This window comes from Conger conger, chromosome 1, assembly GCF_963514075.1.
Source record: "Conger conger chromosome 1, fConCon1.1, whole genome shotgun sequence".
In the NCBI taxonomy this organism is placed as follows: Eukaryota; Metazoa; Chordata; class Actinopteri; order Anguilliformes; family Congridae; genus Conger; species Conger conger.
The window spans coordinates 85,411,694-85,435,389 of record NC_083760.1 but is presented as its reverse complement, the minus strand read 5'-3'; the positions used below and the strand labels follow the sequence as shown (position 1 = coordinate 85,435,389).

Below are 23,696 nucleotides of genomic sequence, written 5' to 3'. Positions count from 1 at the left end.
TATATATAATGTTAATATATTTTTTATCAATTAACAAAATGCAAAGTGAGGGAACAGAAGACAAATCTAAATCAAATCAATATTTGGTGTGATTTCACAATGATTATAAATGAGGCTAAACACGATGATTGTGTTTCAACCTACATATTAAATTGATGATCATTAGCTCCTGTTTGGTATAATTGGTTCATCACACACCTGACTACAGTACTGTGCAAAAGATTAAGTCTAAGTCTAAGGCACCTGTAACATTCTGCACAGATAAGACTCTTTCAAAAATAATTCAATGAAAGGTCCTACGTAAACAAACTATACATTTTACATTAGATTTGAGTAATTTGGCAGAATAGTTAAAAACTGAATCAAATCAATATTTTTTGTGACCACCCTTCAGCGTTAAACCTGCATCACTTCTCTGAGATATAGAACTGCAGGACAGCGTTGGCTAAGACAATCAGCAGGGAGGTTGTTCCAAGCATGTTGGAGAACTTGCAACAGTTCTTCTGCAGACTTTGATCTCAGACAGCCTTGATCAAGTTTTTATGTATAAAGTAGTAAATTGCTTACAGTAATATGTTTGTTTTTTTATTAAATACAAAAATGTAAAATTACATCTTCTGGAAAATGAATATTTGGAAATCTCAAATGTGTTCTTTTATACTAACACACACACACACACACAAAACATATATATAATAAAGTCTTGGGTGCCTAAGACTTCTGCACAGTATATGCCTATAAAATACCTGACTTGGTGCAAGTATACCTAGAAGAATTGATGCTGCTTTGAAGGCAAAGTTTTCTTCTGTTCATTCACTTCTTCTGTTCATGCATTTTGTTCATTGATAAAAATAAACTATTAACATTTCTATTTTTGAAAGCATTCTTATTTTACAATATTTTTTTGCACCTGCCAAAAATGTTTGCACAGTACTGTACAAGGGAACAATATGCTTTATTCATACATTATTTTATCAAGTCAAATTATTTGCATGCACAAAATAGAAGAAGAAGAAGATGATGAAAAAGAGGAAGAAGAAGAAGAAGAAGAAGAAGAAGAAGAAGAAGAAGAAGAAGACCAAACTGACCCAAGTGTGTCATGCCTCACAGTATTGTTGGATAATGATACATAGAGAATGCTACATTTTTTGTCCATAGTCTTTAAACAAATGAAGTCATCAGACGGAAGTCACCACTGACTGCTTTGCCTAAAATAAATAAGAGCCATATAAATACCCCTCACTCTGCCTCAATTTCAACAGAGAGACCTGACAGCTGGCTTGATGAGCTGGTGCACAGGTAAGAACACTTTGGTTTAACCTGTTCCCTGCAATAAGAGTTCAATTTGGAAGTCCATGATTTAATGGTGGAAAGATTAATCATATCAGGCTGTTGTAAAATGTGTGCTCCATAGGTTCTGTTGTTAATGGAGCATAACGGAAAGCTGTATAAACTGACCCAAACACATCTATCAGTTCTTGTGCTTTTTTTAACGGATGACTTCTGTTTTTTGTAAATAACACTGATAGAACTAGTGTTGTTTCACTCTGAGTGAATGCAGAATGCAGGTGTGATAAACTATGCACCAAATAACTGATCGGAAAATTTCTATTGGTCTGTTCCAGCTGTTCATTACAACATTTTGGTGGATGGCCAGTATTTTAAATAGGCTTCATCATATTTAAAAAATTGTATTTGAAATACAAAATGCATTTTGCTCTTTGTATTGTATAGTGTTGGAAAATAATTTCCATGTGATTTGTATCAAAACACAAACTAGCCAGCTAGTGATGTTACCAGATTTTAAGAATTTATCTGTACTCTGTTGTAATTCAGAGAAACAATTCCTGGTTAGCTCGGCAATGTTACCTACAATGAAGATAGCAGGTAACTAATTTGCTTCCTGGTTGAATATTCTAGACCAGCCGGGATTCTAAGATGGCTTAAATGGATATTTACCAACGTGAAATGTCCCTTTAAAGTGTTGACACTCTTGGTTGGAGGTAGCTGGTCTGTGGATGGTCAAAGCTGGCCTCTCGCTGGACAAAGTTGATCAAAGCTGGTTATACTGGTAGAGTAGGTGGTCACACTGATCAACTGGCTGAAGCTGGTCAGGCCAGGCGGTTGGATATAATTGTTTTGTGAGTGCACCTGACATTTCCAGGCATCAGTCTTCCTTGCTTTCCAGAGCTGTAAATTGACAATGTGGTTTTGCATGTTAGTTGATGATTAGTATGTCCTGCTGTTCGCCTCAGCTTCCACAAGACCGGCCAGTGACCATCAGCCCAAAGACTGCCCAATGAAACTCACGATGAGGGTGAACCATGTGGTGATACTGTCCGTCTACATCCTGACGTTCCTGATTGGCCTTCCCGCCAGCATCCTGTCCCTCTGCGCCTTCAGCATTAAGGTCCGGAGCAAAGCCACACCCACCGACGTCCTGCTGCTCAACTCTTCCTACCGCTGAAGATGCACGAGGCTGCATCCGGCATGCGCTGGGACCTGCCCTACTTCCTGTGCAGCGTCACTTCCTTCTTCTTCTTCTCCACCATCTACACCAGCTCCCTCCTGCTGATGGCCGTCAGTGTGGACCACTACCTGGGCGTGGCCTTCCCCATCCGCTACAAGCTGCTGCGCAAGCCCGTCTATGGTGCGTTGGGCGGCGCCTTCATCTTTGTCTTTGGCTCCGGCAGTTGCAGCATCGTCTTCTTCACCCAACACCTACTGCCAGGCAACACGCCAGGCAACACCTCCGTCTGCTACGAGAACTTCACGGCGAGACAGCTGGAGGTCCTGCTCCCTGTGCGGCTTTATTTCTTCTTCGTCCTCTTCCTCGCCCCGCTCCTGGTCTGCACCTTCTGCTACCTGAGCTGCATCCGTCTCCTGCACGCCCGGCCACACATCTGCAGCAGGAAGCGGCAGAAGGCCGTGGGCATGGCCCTGAGCACGCTGCTGATGTTTGTGGTCTGTTTCCTGCCCTACAACCTCTCCCACCTGCTGGGCTACCTGCAGGGAGACAGCCCCTCCTGGAGGTACTACACCCTTCTCCTCAGCGCCGCAAACCCCTGCCTGGACCCCATCATCTTCAACTTCTCCTCCTCCACCTTCCAGGCCACCATAAAGCACTCCCTCTACAGGCTGATGGGGCGCCGGCACCAGCCCAAATCATCAACAAATGATGCAGTCAGAGCCAAGAGGGCTGAGCCAGATATGGCCTTGGAAATCACTTTCATCAACGACAAACCAGATGGTGAACTCCTTATTCGTATGCCAGTAAATGGAAAGTTGTGACACTGTAGGGACTACAACTTCCACATTCCCACAGGAGAATTCTGCGACGTCCACCACGAATGACGTCTAACTTGGTTCAGCCAATCCCGTAATGGCGGGAGCAATAAACGGTCCCGTATAAGAGCAAGACACGTTCTTGGGATCTCTCTTCTGCTTCTTCTGGCTCTTCTGCTTTTTCTGCCTCTTCTGCTTGTTCTCTTCGACGCACCCTTTTTGGCCAGTCGCTTCAGCTCATCTGCTCCGAGACTCGGACAGAGGCTGAATGCTGCACAGCGCACTACCAGGCCTACGGACACACCCAGTTACCTCGCGGTAACTACGTGGCCTATAGTGAGTGGAAATTGTTGTACGCGGAACGCTACATCAGTTTACCCCAATAAAGCCCAACAACGAAACAGCAACGAACTTTTACACCTGGAAAAGGACCAGCGGATCAGACGACAACGCGCTCGGACACCATTCACAGCACCATCGCCGCTTCTACAAGGACAGCATTAGTCTTAACTGTTTTTGTGAATCTGTGTTTCAATATTTACCATCCAACCATTGTAATGTGTTTGGTTAGCTACATATATATGTACGTGAATTGATTCGCCGTCTTTTGCGCATATATATAGTAAAACTACGCAAGTAGTCCCTTCTCACAGCTAACTCTAACTCATTACCACACCCAGAACTCTAGCGACACGCGCGCTTGCGCGCGGCACACACACGCACACACACATACCAAACTAAATTTCCTTACTAACTTCCCGTTAGTTTATCTGTTATGTGTTTGTATGTTTGTTTAATAAATATATTTTATTAAACCCCGGTGTCCGTTTTGGAATCGCATAGACATGAGAGCCGAGTTAAAGCAGTCTTTCGAAGAACTTCCAACCTTCAGGTTATCGGTATGTTCAATCATTAATATTGGTTATTTTAATTAATTGAAATACTATATTTGTGGTTGGATATTTCTGATAACAGTAATTTTATGAGACTGATTACTTTTCGCAGTTATACTGCAACACAACGTTTAACTGGCGCCCCGGTTTCGTAGAGAGTAAAATCCCTGCGTTATTTGGCGGCCCGTGCAAGGACCCTACATAATTTGGAGTCCCGTGCGAGGACCCCTACAACACTCATTCATAAGAAAACATACTTTTTTTCTTCTTGAATAAAGCAATAATAATTTCAAGATAAAGTGCAAGGTTCCAGTCCATAAGGGACTGTATTGAAAATTATTCCCAAGTGTGAATGTGATCAGCATGTTTTATCCTTGTTGTGTATGGAAATACTTTGTCATAATTTGTAGTGTTTATTATTTAAATGTGATAATATCAATACATATGAATATATCAATCCAAAACATTCTCCCCATGTATTATATGAAATATAGAAATGAAACAAAAGCATTCACACAAAAACTTTATTTCAGTTTGTTCAGGGGGAAGTACTTATATGCTTTGTTTGCAGTCCAGGTTGCTGCATAGGTTGAACAATCATAAGTTGAATCAAAGCAGAAACTATGCAATAGGTCATCAGATCACTTGCCAAGCCTGGTAAATGGTAAATGGACTGCATTTACGTCGCACTTTTATCCAAAGTGCTTGACAGTTGATGCCTCTCATTCACCCATTCTCTCTCTCTCTCTCTCTCTCTCTCTCTCTCTCTCTCTCTCTCTCACACACACACACACACACACCAACGAAAATAGGCTGCCAAGCAAGGTACCAATCAGCGTGTACAGGGAAGCTCGGTTTATGCATGGGATAGCTCCTGTACAGGAGGCTCAGTTTATGTATGGGATTGCTGATGTGTTGGATAGCTCATGCATTGGATAGCACATGTACATGGAAGCTAAAATTAAATTAAAAAAGCTTAAATTAAGGTGAGGGTAGGCAGAAAGCTATTGCTATTGCTATTGTGACTTCTGTGTACAGATGATTTGACCGCCACTTGGCTACACGCTGCGCTCATAAGATGTATGTAAGAACTCTGATGTGTTTTCTTTTTCGTATTCCGTAATTGGTCTTTTTCTGTATTAACTTAATTCTTCTTTATCCTTTAACTCTCCTATTATGTTTAGGATCAATTTTACCCCATACAGTGTTTGACATCTTTTAAAAACCTGTTATTTCATATTTCATATTACCTTATTTCACCGTGATACTGTATGATTTGTTTTCAGAAGTCCTCTACCAACTTTGTGTGTGTTGTATGGGCTTATTTTGTCAGAAAATGTCTCAGATTCTGTGTGCCACCAGAATAATTTTGTGGATTATTCTAGTGGCACTTTCCCATACAGGTGCCAAACATTCACTTCCTGCACCTCAGGCTCTAAAATGAGATGTTTCTCACAGATTTTTGATATCTATGGATAAAAAGACTGTCACATACAATTATAAGGTGACACACAAAGTGTCAAAATGTTCATTTTGCAATAATTTTGCTTTTATTTAAACTGTCGGGTGTCAATTTGATCCCAAACATAAAAGCAATCTTAAACATAATAGGAGGGTTAAGTATAATTTGCCCTTGTCCTTTTTGGAACTGTTTTAATACATAATTTTAGCTTTCTTTTATGTTTTCGGAAATGGTGTACTCTGAGCTACATACTTTTTATAAAAGAACTGTAAAAATGAAGTGCTCTGTTATTATGATGACCGTATTTTACATTCATTGACAAAGACAAGCCTTAGGCAATGCTCAGTATACTGTATTAGAAGACGTTTGATGTATACACAGTAGTTGCAGCTAAAACAGAGAGTAGTTGTCGATCAGACAACACTATCATAAATCAAGCCAGACAGACCAAAAAGCACATGCCTGTGTTCTCCTGGTTAGCGGGATACTGTTGCAGTTAATGTAGGTGGCCGAGGACTCGACGCTGGCCTTGTTCATTTGGCACTGGTCCTCGCTCAGTGTGGCCGGGTCAGCTCTGAACCGCTGCCTGCCAAGTGTAGAGCTTTCTTCTTTCCTTCTGTCGAGAGATAAAAATGGAAATAAACGGGGGAAAAAACAGTGACAATCTCGAACCCCGGTCCCCGGTGGTCTAACGTTACATCTCTTACTGTTTATTGCCATCATTCTTTCGTAACATTATTTGATAACAGGCAGTTTTTTGTTTTTTTTCTCAATCTCTCACTCTGACATAATTTCCGTGTGCTAGCTTCTTGAGCTATGCTAGTATCATTGCCCTTTATCTGAATTGAAAGACAGCACTGTCCAATGAAAAGTACCGGATTGCCGAAACAAGCAAGTTACTGTCCAGCACCAGCCAACTTTAAATTTTTCAAACAAAAAAAAAATTCAGGGCTAGGCTCTAGGGTAATAGGGTCCTCATTGCACCTGTCCCTGTGTTCGATTTGCACTTCGTTGTACGTCGCTCTGGATAAGAGCGTCTGCTAAATGCCTGTGATTCAATGTAATGTAATGGAGGCTCAACACTAGATAGACCCTAACAACGCCACTGCTCATCCTCGATAACATTGTATTCTTGCATCGCCTTACCTTCTTTTACACAGAAAGAAAACCACTGCCAACAGCACACCCGCACACCACTGATGTCAACACCCAAGGATGCAGTACCACAGTAACAAAATCTTTAGCACAGAGAGAGAGACATGAAATCTCATTTCAACAATCACTTACTCTCAGAGCTGAAGTTCATAATGTTGATAAATATTACCATGCCGAAGAGAGATTTAGACAGAAGATATAGACTGTGCCAATCCACTAACAATGCCCTACCGAACTGATTATTATTATTACGTATTATAATACTACTGCTAAAAGGACTATCCAGATGCATGCTACTGCTAGTACATTTACTACCTGTAAAATGTCAAAAATAATACAATTTAAAAAAAGTTAAAATAATATCATGAAAGTAATAACAACGATGGATATGGGTATCTACCTTGTTGTACATCGCTCTGGATAAGAGCATCTGGCAAATGCAGGTAATGCAATGTAAATACACTAGTACTACTCCTACAGTTAGTGCTACGAGTACTACTACTACTACTATTAAAAAAAATAATAATAATAAAAGTAGACGTACTGCCAAATGGCTGTAAAGTAATGTAATGTAAAGACACTGGTCCTACTCCTACAGCTAGTGCTACTAGTACTACTACAACTATTACTACTGCCCCTGCTGCTACTACTGCTACTACTACTACTGCTGCTGCTACTACTACTATCACTACTATCACTACTATTACTAGTACTACAACTAAATAATAATAATAATAATAATAATAAAATAAGCAGACCGTGTGCGGTGTCTATGGGCAGGTGGCAGGTGGCGTTCCCCTTGGAGTTGTGGGCGGTGCAGGACACATCGAGCCGCTCTTCCAGAAGCCCTGTCAGCACGGCCGACAGCACAGCGCCCTTCTGCTCCACAGCAGAAGCAAAGGATGCTGGGGGATCGGTGCCGTTCACGGTCCAGTAAGCCGTGGCCGCGGGGTTGGCCTCAACCCGGCACACGCACCACAAGACTCCGTCCACCCACACGCAGGTGCCTCCAGACAGGGTGCTGGGAGAAACTGGAATGGGTCATGTGACAGAGTTGATGATATTGATAACACAGCTGCCATAAGATGGTAACATTATTATTATTATTATTATTATTATTATTAATATTATTATTATTATTATTATTATTATTATTAGAATTAAACCTTGATTTAACCAGGTCCTTTATGTCATGGTGGGAGGTAGTGACCGATTGGGGCCACCAGAGGGCAGGGGCTCATTGTTTTCACCTGGCCCTCATTAGTGCCAGGGGAGCCGACCTCCTGAGAGTATTTAAGGCCAGTGCTGACAGTCTATCAACGCTTTAGTGTCAACTGTTCACTCTGGCACAAAGCTGGTAAGACTCAGTTGTTTTTGAGTCAGGTAATGTGCTGGTTTGGGTTTCTGATCCACTTAGGTAAGGAAGGTGTTCAGTTCGCGATTGTGTGTACACTGCTGAGGCCTTCCTAAAGGTTCTTTGTTTTCTTTCTCTTTTATTTTCGTGCTCGTGTGAGCCTGTGGTTGAGGGACGTTGTCCCCGGAAAATGTATTTTGGTTTGCGTTTTTTCCTGAGCTGCGTCTCAAGGTTTTTATTTTCGTGCCTAGTCTTTTTCTAGGTTGTATTTTATCCCCGGTCAGGGGCTTTCAGTGCTCACCTTTAAGCACTTATTTTGGTTGGGTAGTTCACCCTGTTTTTTAAGGGTTGTTTTATTTTTTTTATAGCCGTTTTAGGCTTTATTTCTGATTTGGTCGTTAGTCATTTTCTGTTCCTCCCCCTGGGGGGGGGGGAGTAGTCCCCATTTGTATTCGTATAATCCCTGTTCCTTTATCTTCCGGGATTTTGTGGTGAACACATAGGGGTTTACCCTTAGTCGCTTCTGGCTCTCCGCCTATCCCCGACATTACACTTTAGCCTTTACCCAAGTCTCGTTAACATTTAAATATCTATATTGCTTGCCTGAGAGACCTGGACAAGAGGCTATGAAATACACATCATAGTTGTTTACAAGGACAATCAGGACAGTTTGTTAAACAATCCCCCCCAAAAAAATATATTCATATGCATAACATCAGTCAAATAAAGTATATAATATTACAAATTAAGCAATAAATAATAATCGAAATAATCGAATCATAGAAACCAAAAATAGACACATCCAACCAATCTGATGCCTTGTGCTTCTCAGTGAGCACAGAACATCAGGCACCACAGTCTGGAGTGGAGCTGAGTCTGATTGGCTGGGATTTAGTGGGCTGAGATCTCTGCTGTAAACACATCCCACGTTTTTTTCATGGGCAAATGCCTCACAATGAAGGTAGCCTGCTCTGCACTGCAAAAGGGCTTTGTTTTCTGAAAACAATATCATTAAAAGAAAAGCCTGTTGCAGTGCAATAAACATGATCATTTCTTTATTTTTTTAATGAGTAAATACTTTTACTCAAGAACTATTTATTTGACAGTAATAAATATTTGTACAAAATGTTGATTGTAAAGAATGCTGTATGTTCCTTTTTCCATCTCCCTGGTGGAGCTAACATTTTTAACATTTATTATTCAAAATGTCCTATAACTTCATTTCAATTACCACAAGTGATTCTTATGTCAGCATTAGATTGTCCGATTAAGGACGAGATTAGTATCTCACACCTTGGGTCAAATCTACACCTTGACCCTTGAAAAGGAAGGCCCCCAGGGCCCAAGAAGGCACCTCTAAGAATCCTTTTCTAGCTCTCCCACACAGGCATTTGTGCCAACGGTGGGGGCTAACAATGTATGCTCCAGGAGGGGGAAGTCAGCAAGCTGACCAGCGCATGAGACCAAATGTTACTTATGACTGGCTTACAATAATTGCGGATCAGGAAGAAGAAGAAGAAGAAGAAGAAGAAGAAAAGAGGAAGACCAAACTGACCCAAGTGTGTCATGCCTCACAGTCTCCCCATCATACAGGTGAGTGATTAACCACACATTTACATTCTAGCCCTTTACTAGACTCTCATTACCAGTTTGAGTTTATACATACAATCCATTTATACAGTGCTCTATTTAAAAAAGCGACTCAGTTAAGTACACAGTGTGCACAGATCAATTAATGTTGATACCAAAAAAAAAAAAAAAAAGATCTTTATGGAACATTTGCTGGTTTACCTGCCAGGATAAGACAAACCAGTTTAGTCAGTCTGTTTCTGAACATCTTGCGAGCAGGAAGTACTAATGCAGGAAATAGTCTCTGTCTAGTCATTAATGCCTTCAGCTCAAAATGTGACTCCCACCCTGAAAAGAAACATCCTTTAAAATGTAATTTCCTTTGTATGTGTGTGGTTCTGAGAGTGTTTGTGTGTGTGTGTGTGTGTGTGTGTGTGTGTATGTGTGTGTGTGTGTGTGTGTGTAACCAACATCCATATGGTTCTTGAAAAAGTGGAAATTAACACTTGGTCAAATATTAACACTGATATCATAAAATCATAAAGAAGCTTTTCACATAAAAAAGAAATACTGTGCTGACCTAATTGCGAATATTAACTAATCAGATTGCATGGTACTGAATTAACCCTCACAGAACTCTATTTTGGCCGATTTCTTGTCCTCTTACTTTTCAATTTTAAGGAATATGAAGAGAGAGGCTATATTGAAATGAATTATGCCATTTCCTTCTACAATTGTTCTGGTCCAACTCTCCAATTATATGAATATTATAAAGGAAGTGTCAATACACTAAACATCATAATACAGAAGGTAGATGTTACCTTTAAAAAAATGCTGCAACAATATAATCAGAAAAGATTAAACAAATAATGCCAAGAGATATATAGATAACAAAATATATCAGGTGCATAATAATAAAAACACCTCACAATACAGTCGCAGTTATCCTAAAAATGTATTATGAATGCTGAGGGTATCTCTGGTATTTCACAGTAGACATATATCATTCTTTCACTTACATCTTTGCATACAGTGCTGTATATCAGCATGTATCCATTGATGTACATGTGATGACAGTTTGATGCATTTATCTGGCTTTGGTTCTTGAAGAGTATATTGAAGTTTGCATAGAGCTTTCTCTTACCTTGGCAGTAGAGAACTGAGGTGAATTAACTGTGTGGTTGACCTTCCTTCAAAGACAGTTGAGCGTATGGCAAGATGCACATGTTAGCTTGCAAATCAATGGAGAACTGTATAGATGTAGGCTGACTAAGCAGTCTGGACAGGGAATTTGATGAAGACATTGTTTGCATATATGTATCATATACAGGACTGGTATGCACTCATCTGGGTGACAATGTATTTTACATTAATACCGGGTGTGCTGTGTTGTATGTTGCATAGGCTGAACAAAAATGGCAGGCAACAGCATCGGAAAGAGTCGGACAAAAACTCACATCCAAGATTAAATCATTTTAATAACATTACAGTCCATTGCAATTTAAGTGCTAATGCAATGACATCCAATATGCAGTAGAAGAGTAAATAAGTGCAAGCTCTGATTAATACAGTTAACAACAAATACAAGTATTTTTTTTTTGTGGGTTCAGCAAAATTAACCCGGCAAACCATTTTTTCTTAAATTCGCAAAAAATCTTTTTTTATTTTTTATTTTTTATTATTTTTTTTTTAATTCAAAAATGTTTTTCAAACGGAATATTTAACAGTTTTCTTTTTCCCCTAAAAACATCCCTAAGTGAAGTTTAATGAATAAAGAATGCTGGAGGCTGCTTCTTCATTTACAGAAGAGTAAAAACATCCATCCATTATCTGAACCCGCTTATCCTGATCAGGGTCGCAGGGTGCTGGAGCCTATCCCAGCATACATTGGGCGAAAGGCAGGAATACACCCTGGACAGGTCGCCAGTCCATCGCAGGGCACATGCACCATTCACTCACACACTCATGCCTACGGGCAATTTAGACTCTCCAATCGGTCTAACCTGCATGTCTTTGGACAGTGGGAGGAAACCGGAGTACCCGGAGGAAACCCACGCAGACACGGGGAGAACATGCAAACTCCGCACAGAGAGGCCCCGGCCGACGGGGATTCGAACCCAGGACCTCCTTGCTGAGAGGCGGCAGTGCTACCCACTGCACCATCCGTGCCGCCTCAGTAAAAACATCATAATAATAATAATAATAATAATAATAATAATAATAATAATAATAATAATAATAATAATAATAATAATAATAATAATAATAATAATAACAACAACAATGCATTTTATTTGTAGTGCACTTTACATTTGGAGACCAAATCTCAAAGTGCTACAGGGTAAAAACAGGGAATAAAACACCCAATGGCATGTATAAAATGTAAAAACTAAGAAAAAGCTTTGGTAAACAGGTAGGTTTTTAGCCCTCTTTTAAAAGCATCAGTGGTCTGTGGTGCTCTCAGGTAGTCAGGGAGGGCATTCCACAGGCGGGGAGCAGCCCAGCATCAGGAGCCAGCATCATTAGTAACCCTGACAAGTGCTGTTTCAGTGCTGTGGGCGGTGCGGAAGCCAGACTGGAACTTCTCTGCAATGTTATTGAGTTGGAGATGGTCCTGGAGCTGTGCAGCTACCACTTTTTCCAGGACCTTGGAAAGGAAAGGGAGGTTGGAGATGGGTCTGTAATTGGCAAGGACTGCCGAGTCCAAGGTGGGTTTTTTGAGGAGGGGTGTAATGATGGCAGTTTTTAGAACAGAGGGAACGTGGCCAGACTGGAGGGAAAGGTTTTTGGTTTTGGTGATCAGGGGACTTATGGCACAAATGCTTGATTTAACCAGAGCGGTGGGAACGGGGTCCGGGGCACAGGTGGAGGATTTCATCGTATTGATGATGTCCTCAACCTCTCGCTGTGTGATGTTGGAGAAACAGCAGAGAGGCTGGGAGATCCCTGGCTGTGGGATGGCAGTGGGGGCAGGTGGAGTGGAGGGGCCGATGAGATGGGACCGGATGGTGTCGACTTTGTTTCTGAAAAAGGTAATGAAGTTATTGCACTGTTCCTCTGTGATGTCTGTGTGTGTGGGAAGTTGCGGTTTGAGTAGTTGGTTTATCGTGGAAAATAGCTGCTTGGAGTTGCCAGGGCTATTGTTAATTAAGTTGGAATAAAACTGTGACTGTGCGTCTCTGAGGGATTTCGAATAGGCCTTTTGATGATCTTTGTAGGCCATTTTGTGGACGGTGAGGCCCGTGGCCTTGAGGCGTCGCTCAAGGACACGCCCAGTTGCCTTCATTTTTCGCAGCTCGCGGGTGAACCAAGGAGCTGAGCGTGAGAAAGTAACCGTTCTTGTTTTGACTGGGGCGTGGAGGTCCACGAGACTGGTCAGGGTATTATTGTAAAAAGCCACTGAATCGCTGGCTGATGAAAAATTTGCAGAGGAGAGGTGCTGGTGGTCCAAAATTAAGGCGTCTGTGTTAATGTTTTTGATGTTCCTGAAAGAGATTTGGCGCTTGGGCTTGGTGTGAGGGGGTGGAAATGGCAGCTCCAGTGCAATGACCCTGTGATCAGACACACCCAGGTCGTACACAAGGAGACTGCTGATGGGGGCAGAGTCAGTGATGACCAGATCTAATGTGTGCCCCCTGTTGTGTGTTGGGACGTTGACATGTTGAGTGAGGTTTAGGCAGTCCAGTAATTGTAGAAAGGCAGATGCACAGTGGCAGGAGGGGGTGTCAACATGAATGTTTATATCTCCGAGAATAATGATATTGGCAGATGTTGTACAGAGGGTTGTGAGAAGGTCATGCATTTCTGGGATAAAGGCAGAGTTTGGTTTGGGTGGGCGGTAGATGAGCAGAATTGTCGTGGGGGAGGGGGGTTTACATTTAAATGCTAGGTATTCGAATGACGAGTGGTTAGGCAGAGAGAGGGGGGACAACTCCAGATCGAAACGGTGGAATACGGCCAGGCCACCACCGCGGCCAGTGCTACGGGATTTTTCAATGTATTTGTAACCGGGGGGACAAGCTTTATTTAAAGTGGTATAGACCCCTGGCTGTTGCCACGTCTCCGTGAGGCACATGAGGTCCAACCCTTTGTCCAGTATGTGGTCATGAATGAAAGTGGATTTGAGGTTGAGGGATTGAATGTTCAATAATTCCATTTTGACGGTAGAAGGAGTAATGAATCTCTGTATGGGGCGAAGAACTGTGAAATCCACTCCTCTTTTTCTGTGCAGCCTGTGCAGTGTGAAATCCACTCTACGTTTTCTGTGCAGCCTGGAGTGAGGCAGCCTCACTATGTTTCCAGTGCTGCTACTAAATCCAGGTGCGACGATGTTCTGATGACGTGTACGAGGTGCGACAGAGCGTGCAGTAGACAAACTTTTGACGGGAGCTTCTATGCGTGTAACGAAGTCGGCGTAGAAGTCCAAGTTGTTTGATAACTGAAATGCACGAGGGGGTCGTGCAGTTGTTAAATTCCAGCAGCTGAGAGGTGAAATATTTCAGCATTGTTGGGTTACCCGTTAGCCAGCCAGGCTATCCAGTGCCGCTAGCGAAGGGCTGGCTACTGTGGAGGTAGCGGTCCCAGGCAACGAGGCCAACCCGCACCGGGGACAGCTGAAACACTGCCCAGGGAAATACCTCACAACAGCGCTGGTCGAGACATGAGCTGGAGCGTGGTGGACGTTGAAGTAAACCAGGAGTGCAGGTGATCCGAATATGGATGACTGAAACGGCGGGTTTAGACGGACAAAAAGCTCGACGACGCTTAAAAACAACTAATAATCTTTAAAAAAAAGTCCGTAAAATCAACTATAGATAAGTTAGATCTAGCTCAGGCGGAGAAGCGGCGGACAGTCAACGCCAGTGTCCTCTCCCCTGCTAACAATCTCCGAGGTTCATAAGGTTCAGCGTCATCATTAAAGACCATGCTGGAGTACTCGCATGCTGAGATTCCACTCCGTTTCCTTCTTCAGATCCTACGCATCCTTCAGGCCCCAACTTCATCAACTCCATTTTGGATGCATCTGAAGTGGGGCCCTACAAGCAACCACACCTCTAGGCACAATACGGGGTGCCCTGTCCCTCCCCCTTCTCACACCCTATCCCCTACCCCTGCCCCTCCACACTTCCCCTCACCCTGTCCCTGCCCCCTGCCCCTCCCTCTGTCCCCACCTCCCTTACCTTACTGCTGCCCCTGTCCCACCCTCTCTTCATCCCCCCATCTCCCCCGCTGCCCCACCCCATACCCCTACCCCACCCGCTAACCTCTCCCCCGAATCCACTCCCTAGCCCTCCCACTGCCCCTCCCTTTCCCCCTGCCCCTCTCCCAGTCCCTCCCCATCCTGTTGCTTTCCCTTCTTGGTTTTCTTCTTCCGGGCCACCTGTGAATAGACCACATCGTCACCGTGACCTGCGGCTCCTTCACGGGCATCCTGGCCCTGTGTCTCCACGGAGCGGGGGGAGTGCTTTATCGAGGCGTAATGCATGGTTTCCAGCTCTGCCTTGTTTCGGTCCTCTGCCAGGGGCTGTGGGTCTGTCCCTCCCAGCTGTGGGTCCCTGGGTTGGGTGGTTGCCATGGAGTGGTTGGAGTAGACTGGTTCTTCTTCTGATTGGGGAGAACTCTGCAAAACAAGTGTGTTTATGCAATTCTGGTGTGTGTCGGTATGTGTCTGTACATGTGTGTACACTCCATATCGTAGGTTAAAAACAAGCACCAGGAATACACTGTGACGGCTGATGACTACCATTACATTACATTACTGGCATTTGGCAGACACTCTTATCCAGAGCGACGTACAGTTGATTTGATTAAGCAGGAGACAATCCTCCCCTGGAGCAATGCAGGGTTAAGGGCCTTGCTCAAGGGATCTTATTGTGGCTACACCGGGAAGAGAACCACCAACCCTGCGTGACCCAGTCATTTACTTTAAACACTACGCTACAGGCCGCCCCAGACTACCAGAACCCTGGAGATGGAAACTGAGACCAGATGTAGTGGCTCACAAGTCTAATAGTAATACCTAATAAAGTGCTCACCGAATGTTAAACCGACTGGCCTGTAGTTACCTGGATCAGCATGGTACGTCTTCTTCTACATTAGCATTACATTATCTTCCAGTATAAAAAAAGAACTGACGTGGTTTATAGACAATTAGCTCTTCCTCTTTGAGTACTCTTTTGTATGTACCATCAGGACCTGTTTATCTAAAGTTGTTGCAATTGTTCTTGTCATTCTAGTAACGTAAACTTACCGTGTTCTGAACAGAACACAGGGAAGTGGCCGCTTCGAATGGTAGTTTTTCCTCCTGAGGAATGTGGTTTATGATTATGCCTGCTTATTGACTATCTCAGACATTGAAACACTTTGACTGATGTGAATTGGACCACTTGGACCAAAATCGGAACTTTCCTCTAGGGTCCTCTTCACACTTGTCCCTGTGTTCGATCTGCACTTCGTTGTACGTCGCTCTGGATAAGAGCATCTGCTAAATACCTGTTATGTAATGTAATGTAATGCAATTATAGAGAAAATGACAAATAACTGCACAACGTCCCTGTGTTTGGAAGACTGTGTTAGCTCAAGTTGGTGCGAACACCACCTTACTAGCCTGCCCAGTTCGTAGTCTCTCGTTTGCAACAGTTTCCTCACAACACTGTCACAAGGGAGCACTATGCTGAAATAGATTGCGTATGTGACTCGTACAAAGTTTTAATGAAAACGGAAGGAATTATGCTTTAAAAAACACACAAAAACCAAAGCCAATCTGGACATATTTATTTCAATATTTTTCATGAAAGTTGCACTATTCTGAACACGGTGAGCTAATTCAGTGTTCAGAAAACATGGTGTGATTACATACCTTATTTTTACATTACATTACTGGGATTTTGCAGACACTCTTATCCAGAGGGACGTACAACAAAGTGCATATCCATAACCAGGGATAAGTTCGCTGAAAGACCCTAGAGGGAAGTACAATTTCAACTGCTACCTGTACCAAATATGTATGTTATTTGCCTTATTACGATATACTGAGTATGAAATATACATTCCCACCTTTTAAGGCAGACATATTTTTTCCTCACTGGCTAAACTCTGTTTTGGCATAAGAGTGTGTGTGTGTGTGTGTGTGTGTGTGTGTGAACGGCCAATAGCATAGTGGTGAAGGTAAATGAATGGGACCCGTAAGATCGGTGGTTCGATCAACAGTACGTCGCTCTGGAGAAGAGGTGTCTGCCAGATGCCATTAATGTAATGTAATGTAACTGTGAAACACAGGGCTCAGACTCACCTCTTCTGTGTCCTTCCACCCACTTTCACAACACTGGCTGTCCCTTTTTTTCCTGGGAATAACACACAACATCACTACCGATATAAACCACACGCCCTGCTATCATTATAATGGGGTCTGGCCTATGTTCCCTCAGCGTCAAGGGGGCCCTTCCAAAAGTACCCTAAGGCCAGCTCATGACCCAGGTATTGTCGTATTTCATGTTTTGGATTTTTTATGTCCTATTATTTTTATTAATTGCCAAAAGTGTCATCATGAATTCATTTTTATTTAGTTCTCTAATTTTCGTCAGTGAAAAAAATTTTGTTGACGGAAACTATAACGGAACAAAATTAATTATTGTCAACAAAATTAACACCGGTGTACACGGTCTTTATGTTGTGTCAATTTGAGAAAATTGTGATGACCTATTTTTACATCAACTGTATTAATCAATGAGTGGAAACAAGGGGGATAATCTCTGCACTCGACAGAGTTCACCCACCTCTCTCTCACCACTACACGCTGGGTGGAGGGACTGATGTGAGGGAGCATTGAGGGCTGAGGGGACAGAGGGCTGAGGGAACATAGGCATGCTCCCGTTATAATCATCAAGGAGAACCAACTGACATTTTATGCATTTATTCCTGATTGGATTGTTTACCCTTTACTGTGTTTACATTTGAACTTTCATTAATATTTAATGACATTACATTAGTTTATAGACATTTATCCAGAGCGATGTACAACAAAGTGCAGATCGAACACAGGGACGTGTGATGAGGTCCCCAGAGGTCAGTACAGTTCCGAGTCCTAGCGTGACCACACAGATACAATCGGAACCCTTGAAGAATACATCAACTTGCAAACTAGCATACTACAGTCGGCAGCGAGAATATTCCCCAGTAGTGGGGAGATATTTCAGTACCACATCAGCAAATCAAAACCTGCTAAGAAGGAGTGATTTGCAGTATCCCTTCCTCAGCTCAGCCAGAAGGGATGGTAAAAAAATAGCTGGAAAAAATCCACCAATCTCAGTTGGTGTTGTTCTGTTGCCTGTTACCAACACACTATATTTATTTCATTAATTTATTCAGGGAGTAAGGAGACAGCTTTACCCACCCCCTCAATGTCAATTTGGCCAGAGGAATTGGTAACAATGAAAAGCAGAATACACACCTGGCCAGCTTTTGAATGGCCTTCACGATGAGGCACACTATCACCATGGCAGCAACACCAGCAGCTGCACCAATCAGCAGTGAGGGAACGCTGACACCTGGACAAAGGACATTTCAATTCGATATTGAGAAACACACTTGACAAATCCATATGCATTTATTCACCCAATCAGAGGGAAGAAACAGGCTGGAAATGATTTTATTTTAGATCACATATGGGCGTGCTACACTGGGTCATGATGTCGAAATCTACAGGTAAGTAAGTGTCATGTGTTCTTCAGGATGGGCAATAGTTAGCAGAGGAAGTGGCTTCAAGCTAAATGGATTAAGGAGGGAGAAAAATGTTCAAAGCTTTTTTTTTAATCTTCATGATAGAAATTCATCCAAAAAAGTATAATGAAATCATTATAATGAGATTACAAATAGTCTGGAAATATTTACTTCAAGCTCAAGAGAAGAAGCCAATTATATATTTTCATTTCAATTTACACCTGTCTCGCGATGTGTCTTTTTAACCATTTTTTCCAACAAAACAAATTAGACTTTCCACTGTACAAAAAAGCCTGTGTGAAGGGCCTATTACAGAAGAGGAGCTCCATTCTGCAATTAACTTGTTCCACCCTCGTTAAAGACCAGTTCTGGATGGAATCCCAACTGAAGTTTATCAGATATTTTATCAATTAATTAAAGACCTGCTACTTGCACGTTTTAATCATGCGTATGCAACAGGAGAATGATCAGATACGCAGAAAGTAGGTATAATTTCTTTGCTTTTAAAATATGATGCAAATGGTCAATATAAAGATGATGGATAACATGATTAAGAAGAGAATTGTGTCCATATACCTGAGTGTGGAGATGGGACATGGAGCTGGAGGCTGGAGGTGCCGAGAGCGTTGGTACTGAGGCAGAGGAGAGCAGCCGTGTCTCCCTGTGAGTGGCGCATGGTGAGGGAGCTCCTCAGGCCTGTGTTCCCCAGCTGCTCCTCCCTGATGACTCTGTCAGTAGAGTTAGTGACCCGCAGTCCAGACACATGCCACTCCATGCTGGGAGAGGGATTCCCACGGCTCTCACAGGAGCAGCTGATCTCTGCTGCAGTTCTGCTGCAGCTCCCAGAGCCAGAGATCTGAGGCATGTCTGAACACAGGGTGCCACAGTTAGTAACACCACAGTTCTATACTGTATTAAATGAATATGATATAATTATCAAACACTGAACCTACATATCACATTCAGCAGTACAGTTGTCGAGTTCTCCTTGCCATGTTCATTCTGTGCTTCACAGTAGTACTGTTCACTGTCACTGGACTCAGTCACATTGAAGGTGAGATTCTGTCCAGTTCCTACAGTGTTCATCTCTGTCCCATTCACTCTATACCAGGTGTTGTTCTGCACTGGTGGGCTGGCTTTACTGCTGCAGGTCAGAGTCACTGAGCTGCCCTCTAATACTGAACCAGAGGGACTGACTGACACTGAAGTGTTATATAATTGTATCTATTGACATTATTTAATTATCATTGTTGTTAATTATGTACAGAGTACTGACCTTGGGAAAAGCTTGAAACAAATTACAATTTCATTATTGATTACTATGATTATTATTATTTAATATTTCTTGATTTACTAAATCAAAATAATAATACTCTGCATTCCACCTCTCTTACATAGAACTCTGAGAATCAGACTGGCCTCAGATGTCTGATTGCCTCCTTGTTGCAGTGGGTAAAGTGCCCTGCAGGTGATCTTCTGCCCATGGTGGAGGTGGGAAGCAGTGAAGGTCAGAACAGAAGACACAGATGTGGTTTTATCCTCATTCTCTTGCAGTTGATCCACACTCTCACTCAGCCTGGGGGTCCATGTCAGATTCGGGGGGAGTTTGGGACAGGGGGCTGCAACAGAGCAGCTCAAACTCATAGAGGTCCCCTCCATCACCTCCACCTTCTCTGTGGTTAACTTGGGTTTGGGTGGAGAGTCTAGGAGACATGGAGACATGAGGATGGGTTACTGTCTGTCTCAGGATTAGAGTCAAACAGAACTCACTGATTACCACATGAACAGTGTTGGATGAATACACACAAATTAAAGCATAAAAAGTGAATAAGACAATTTGACACCAACATGAAGTACAATTCTTTCTGCAAATAAACAGGTCGCAGCCCAGGTTGTCAAATGTTTTCTGTACTAGTTCATACCCTCATACGTTCTGCAATGCTATACATTCATGTATGAGATATTTACGGTATATTTTGAAGAATGGCCGCTTAACTATACACACTCTCACATTACATTACTATGTACATTACTACTAATGAAACAAACAAAAATGTGTCATTGACCAGAAAGGGCACTACCTGTGATATCAAGTTCAAGAAATGTTCCTCTATAAGACCATCCGATGGGTTTATCTAATCTTAAGTAATATTTATCACGGCCACTTTTTGGAACGTTCTCTAGGAGTGTAGTGCAGGTCTTGCGAGGCAGGTCTCCAGTGAACGTTCCTTTCAGAAGAGATTCAGATTGGCTTTTAGAATCAAACACTACAGCATTATCCTTGTCTCTAAGCCATTGTATTTTAGCCTGTGGCAGTTTATTTTCAAAATCAGACGCGGTATCAAATCCGCAGGGAATCAGCACACAGGATCCACGCAGAGCTTTTATACTCTGAGGCATCCAGACTGCCCACTCTCTGCCCAGGGCTCCTACAACACACAACACAGCTCTGTCACAATATTACACAAGTGATCCTACAGCACACACACAACACAGCTCTGTCACAATTTTAGACTAGTGATCCTACAGCACACAGACAACACATCTCTGTCACAATATTACACTAGTGATCCTACAGCACACACACAACACAGCTCTGTCACAATATTACACTAGTGATCCTACAGCACACACACAACACAGCTCTGTGAATACATGAGGTGTAAGGAAATTTGGGGCAGCTTTTACACGCACAACGGCATCTTTACAAACCAAACAACACTTAATACAAAATTTCAGTGTCAATATTTTTATTCATATTAAAACAAAAACCTTGCAGACTGAAATATGGAATAATAATTAGTATCAACCACACCCATTATCTACACCAGTTTGTATATATACAATTCCTGAATTCACGTTTTTATACTGTAATTATTTACAGTAATCCCTTTGGATCAACATTCATCTCAAGGATAGAGTTAGACTCCTCCTCTTTCAGGACTCACCTTGCAGCAGGCAGCCAATGAGAATGAGCCACACCACTTCATTCATGTCTCTGGGGAGTAGAGGAACTGACGTTAGAACACAGCACCAACACCCTCTGGAGAACAATTAAAATCAAGGACTATTTAGAAAATGTCTGTGTATTATTTGTATGTTGGGAGGGCCCGTCTGATAAACTGGCACAAACCACAATGTGTTAATACATTGTATGAAGCTTAATATGTTAATACACTATATAAGGCTCAATATGTTACATATTTGATGGCCAAGGGACTGCAGAAGGGTTTAGTCGATACATTTATATCCAAACATTGGAAACTGGCTTCTTTCCTGCGTGGCCTACAGCCAAACACCCTTGGAACAAACTCAAATCAGGTCTGTGAATTTCCTAAAGATAAATCTGTCTGAGAGATCAATGAATCCACGTGAAATGCACTGTTATGTGTTTCCGGGTGTCCTGAAAGAGCCAAAGAAAGGAACACATGACCTCACGAAATAAACAGCACCGTTCAGCCCTTACACGTTCGACCCTGGAACTGTCCGCACGACTCTGAGTTTCTCAGAACACGCGTGTATTTCATTGTAACGACAGCAGCTCTTCCAGTGGTCTGTCCATGTATCCTATACTGAAAACACATCCAATAGAATGGCCTTGTTCTCCCAGGCAGGACAAATATCACTCTCTAGCCCAAACACAGCTGCAAGAAAATGTTATCGTATCACCACCTTCATTGACTTCATTCATTTTAACAGTGCAACAAAATCTGACCGTCCAAACCAAAGCCTGTCACAGTATAGAATGATACAGAATGAAAGCAGAGGTCAGAGTTCAGGACAGGTGTGACTCATGACTGCTGGGTATTTTGCTTGGTGCAGGATTATGATTCATACAAAACTGTTAAAAAAATTCACTCTTAGTTTAATCATTCAACTATTTGTGGTAAGAGAGAACAAAACCAAAATACACTTACCTACATGCAACAGCAAAGAATGTTGTTCAATAAAGAAGTTTAATTTAAAGGAAGCGCTGATGCTGCTGGCCTTATTTTAGAGATAAAGCTTGTTGAGGATGGTCCAGAGATATTTATCTTCTTATCAAATATCTTACCATACTGTTTCAAAATGGTTTTAAACAAAAATATTTACTCATGAAACTTTCTGAACAAAATTCATTTATTTGCGCTCAATCAGAAATGCTTGATAGTTTAGACACAAATATGACTCCATAGGAGAGCGATGATAGGTATGACATCTTTCCAATGGGAAAATCACCCCCTACACTAAATACAGTCGTGACTATCTCCAACCAACAGAGCGTGACCGGGCACCTATGCTGGTCCAATGTAGCTGTGCTCTCTGGATAGTCAGAGAACTGTACACATTGTGTGCAAAATTAAGCACAGGATGCTAATGGATCCATTAATTTAATTATTTTAGGCAGAACTCACTGTTGATGAGAGTAATACAGATGCTATACGGTAGGCATGATAAGATTTATGATTTTCTTCATTAGTATGACTTTTGTAGGAACAGTAATATTTACGAAAGATAAATAGACCTAACATCTATTACACATTGAACTGAACAATCAACAAACTTAACTGCTGTTTAAGCCACACAATAAAGTAGAGCAGGGTGGTATTTGTAACATTTCATTTGACGTTTAATGCTTTGCAAACACTTTATTCGTGGATTCAGTAGTAATTGATAGATGAAAAAAAGAAAATCACAATAAATCCTGACAAAAATGTACCTAAAATGCTTCTATTATAGACAGGATTAATCAAGATCTCCAGTTTGTTTAAGTATACTTCAATAAGATCAGCAGCCTGAAGAGAATCTGTAGTTTAACTGCGCCAAGCGTTACTCAGGTGGAAGTGTACTTACGTGTCGGACAGAAGAACATCCAGTCTCTCTCCACTGCACACTGACCCTCAGCCTGCAGAGCACCAGTCCAAACTCACACAAAAGGGGAACTGCTCATGTGTGGCTTTTTGTGAAATATGCCCAGAATGTGAGCCTGTAATCTTTAAATAACTTCCAGAGAAATGTGTGGCTAGATGTAACCTACCCACCCTTCTCTGAAACAACTACTGAAATGAAACATTTTTCTCATTTTCACATTGCGATAATATTAATACGCCAAAATAGATCATGTGTCTTACAAATGTTGCTTTGAAGAACAGTAACATTTCCTTCACAACACAACAAATGATGTCCATGCAGTTGCATTTCAATAAACAAATTATTTTTACACAGAGTGGGTATACCCAGGACCAGGGCTGAGAAACACTTGTCTAAAACAGGAAGGCAA

General features: G+C 42.1%; 1 protein-coding gene, 1 long non-coding RNA gene and 1 pseudogene across 2 annotated transcripts in view; 1 reads left to right on the top strand and 2 right to left on the bottom strand.

The window, feature by feature from the left end:
* The first annotated feature begins 2,299 nt into the window (after positions 1–2,299).
* Positions 2,300–3,291, top strand: LOC133138943 (free fatty acid receptor 2-like; annotated as a pseudogene).
* Positions 3,292–15,002: 11,711 nt separating this feature from the next.
* The window catches only part of LOC133138865 (myelin-associated glycoprotein-like), a 43,699-nt gene continuing 35,005 nt past the window's right edge, over positions 15,003–23,696 (bottom strand). The window contains exons 5-8 of the mRNA XM_061258021.1: positions 19,013–19,303; positions 18,168–18,264; positions 17,010–17,061; positions 15,003–15,338 (exon numbers count right to left, since the gene is read on the bottom strand). Of these exons, the coding sequence (XP_061114005.1) occupies positions 15,003–15,338; positions 17,010–17,061; positions 18,168–18,264; positions 19,013–19,303 (776 nt within the window). The remainder of the gene's footprint in view (positions 15,339–17,009; positions 17,062–18,167; positions 18,265–19,012; positions 19,304–23,696) is intronic.
* LOC133128690 (uncharacterized) lies at positions 20,778–23,468 on the bottom strand. The gene is made up of 3 exons (XR_009708779.1): positions 23,270–23,468; positions 21,385–21,434; positions 20,778–20,865 (listed from the first exon to the last, which is right to left on the bottom strand). It is a non-coding gene; the product is annotated as an uncharacterized LOC133128690 (long non-coding RNA).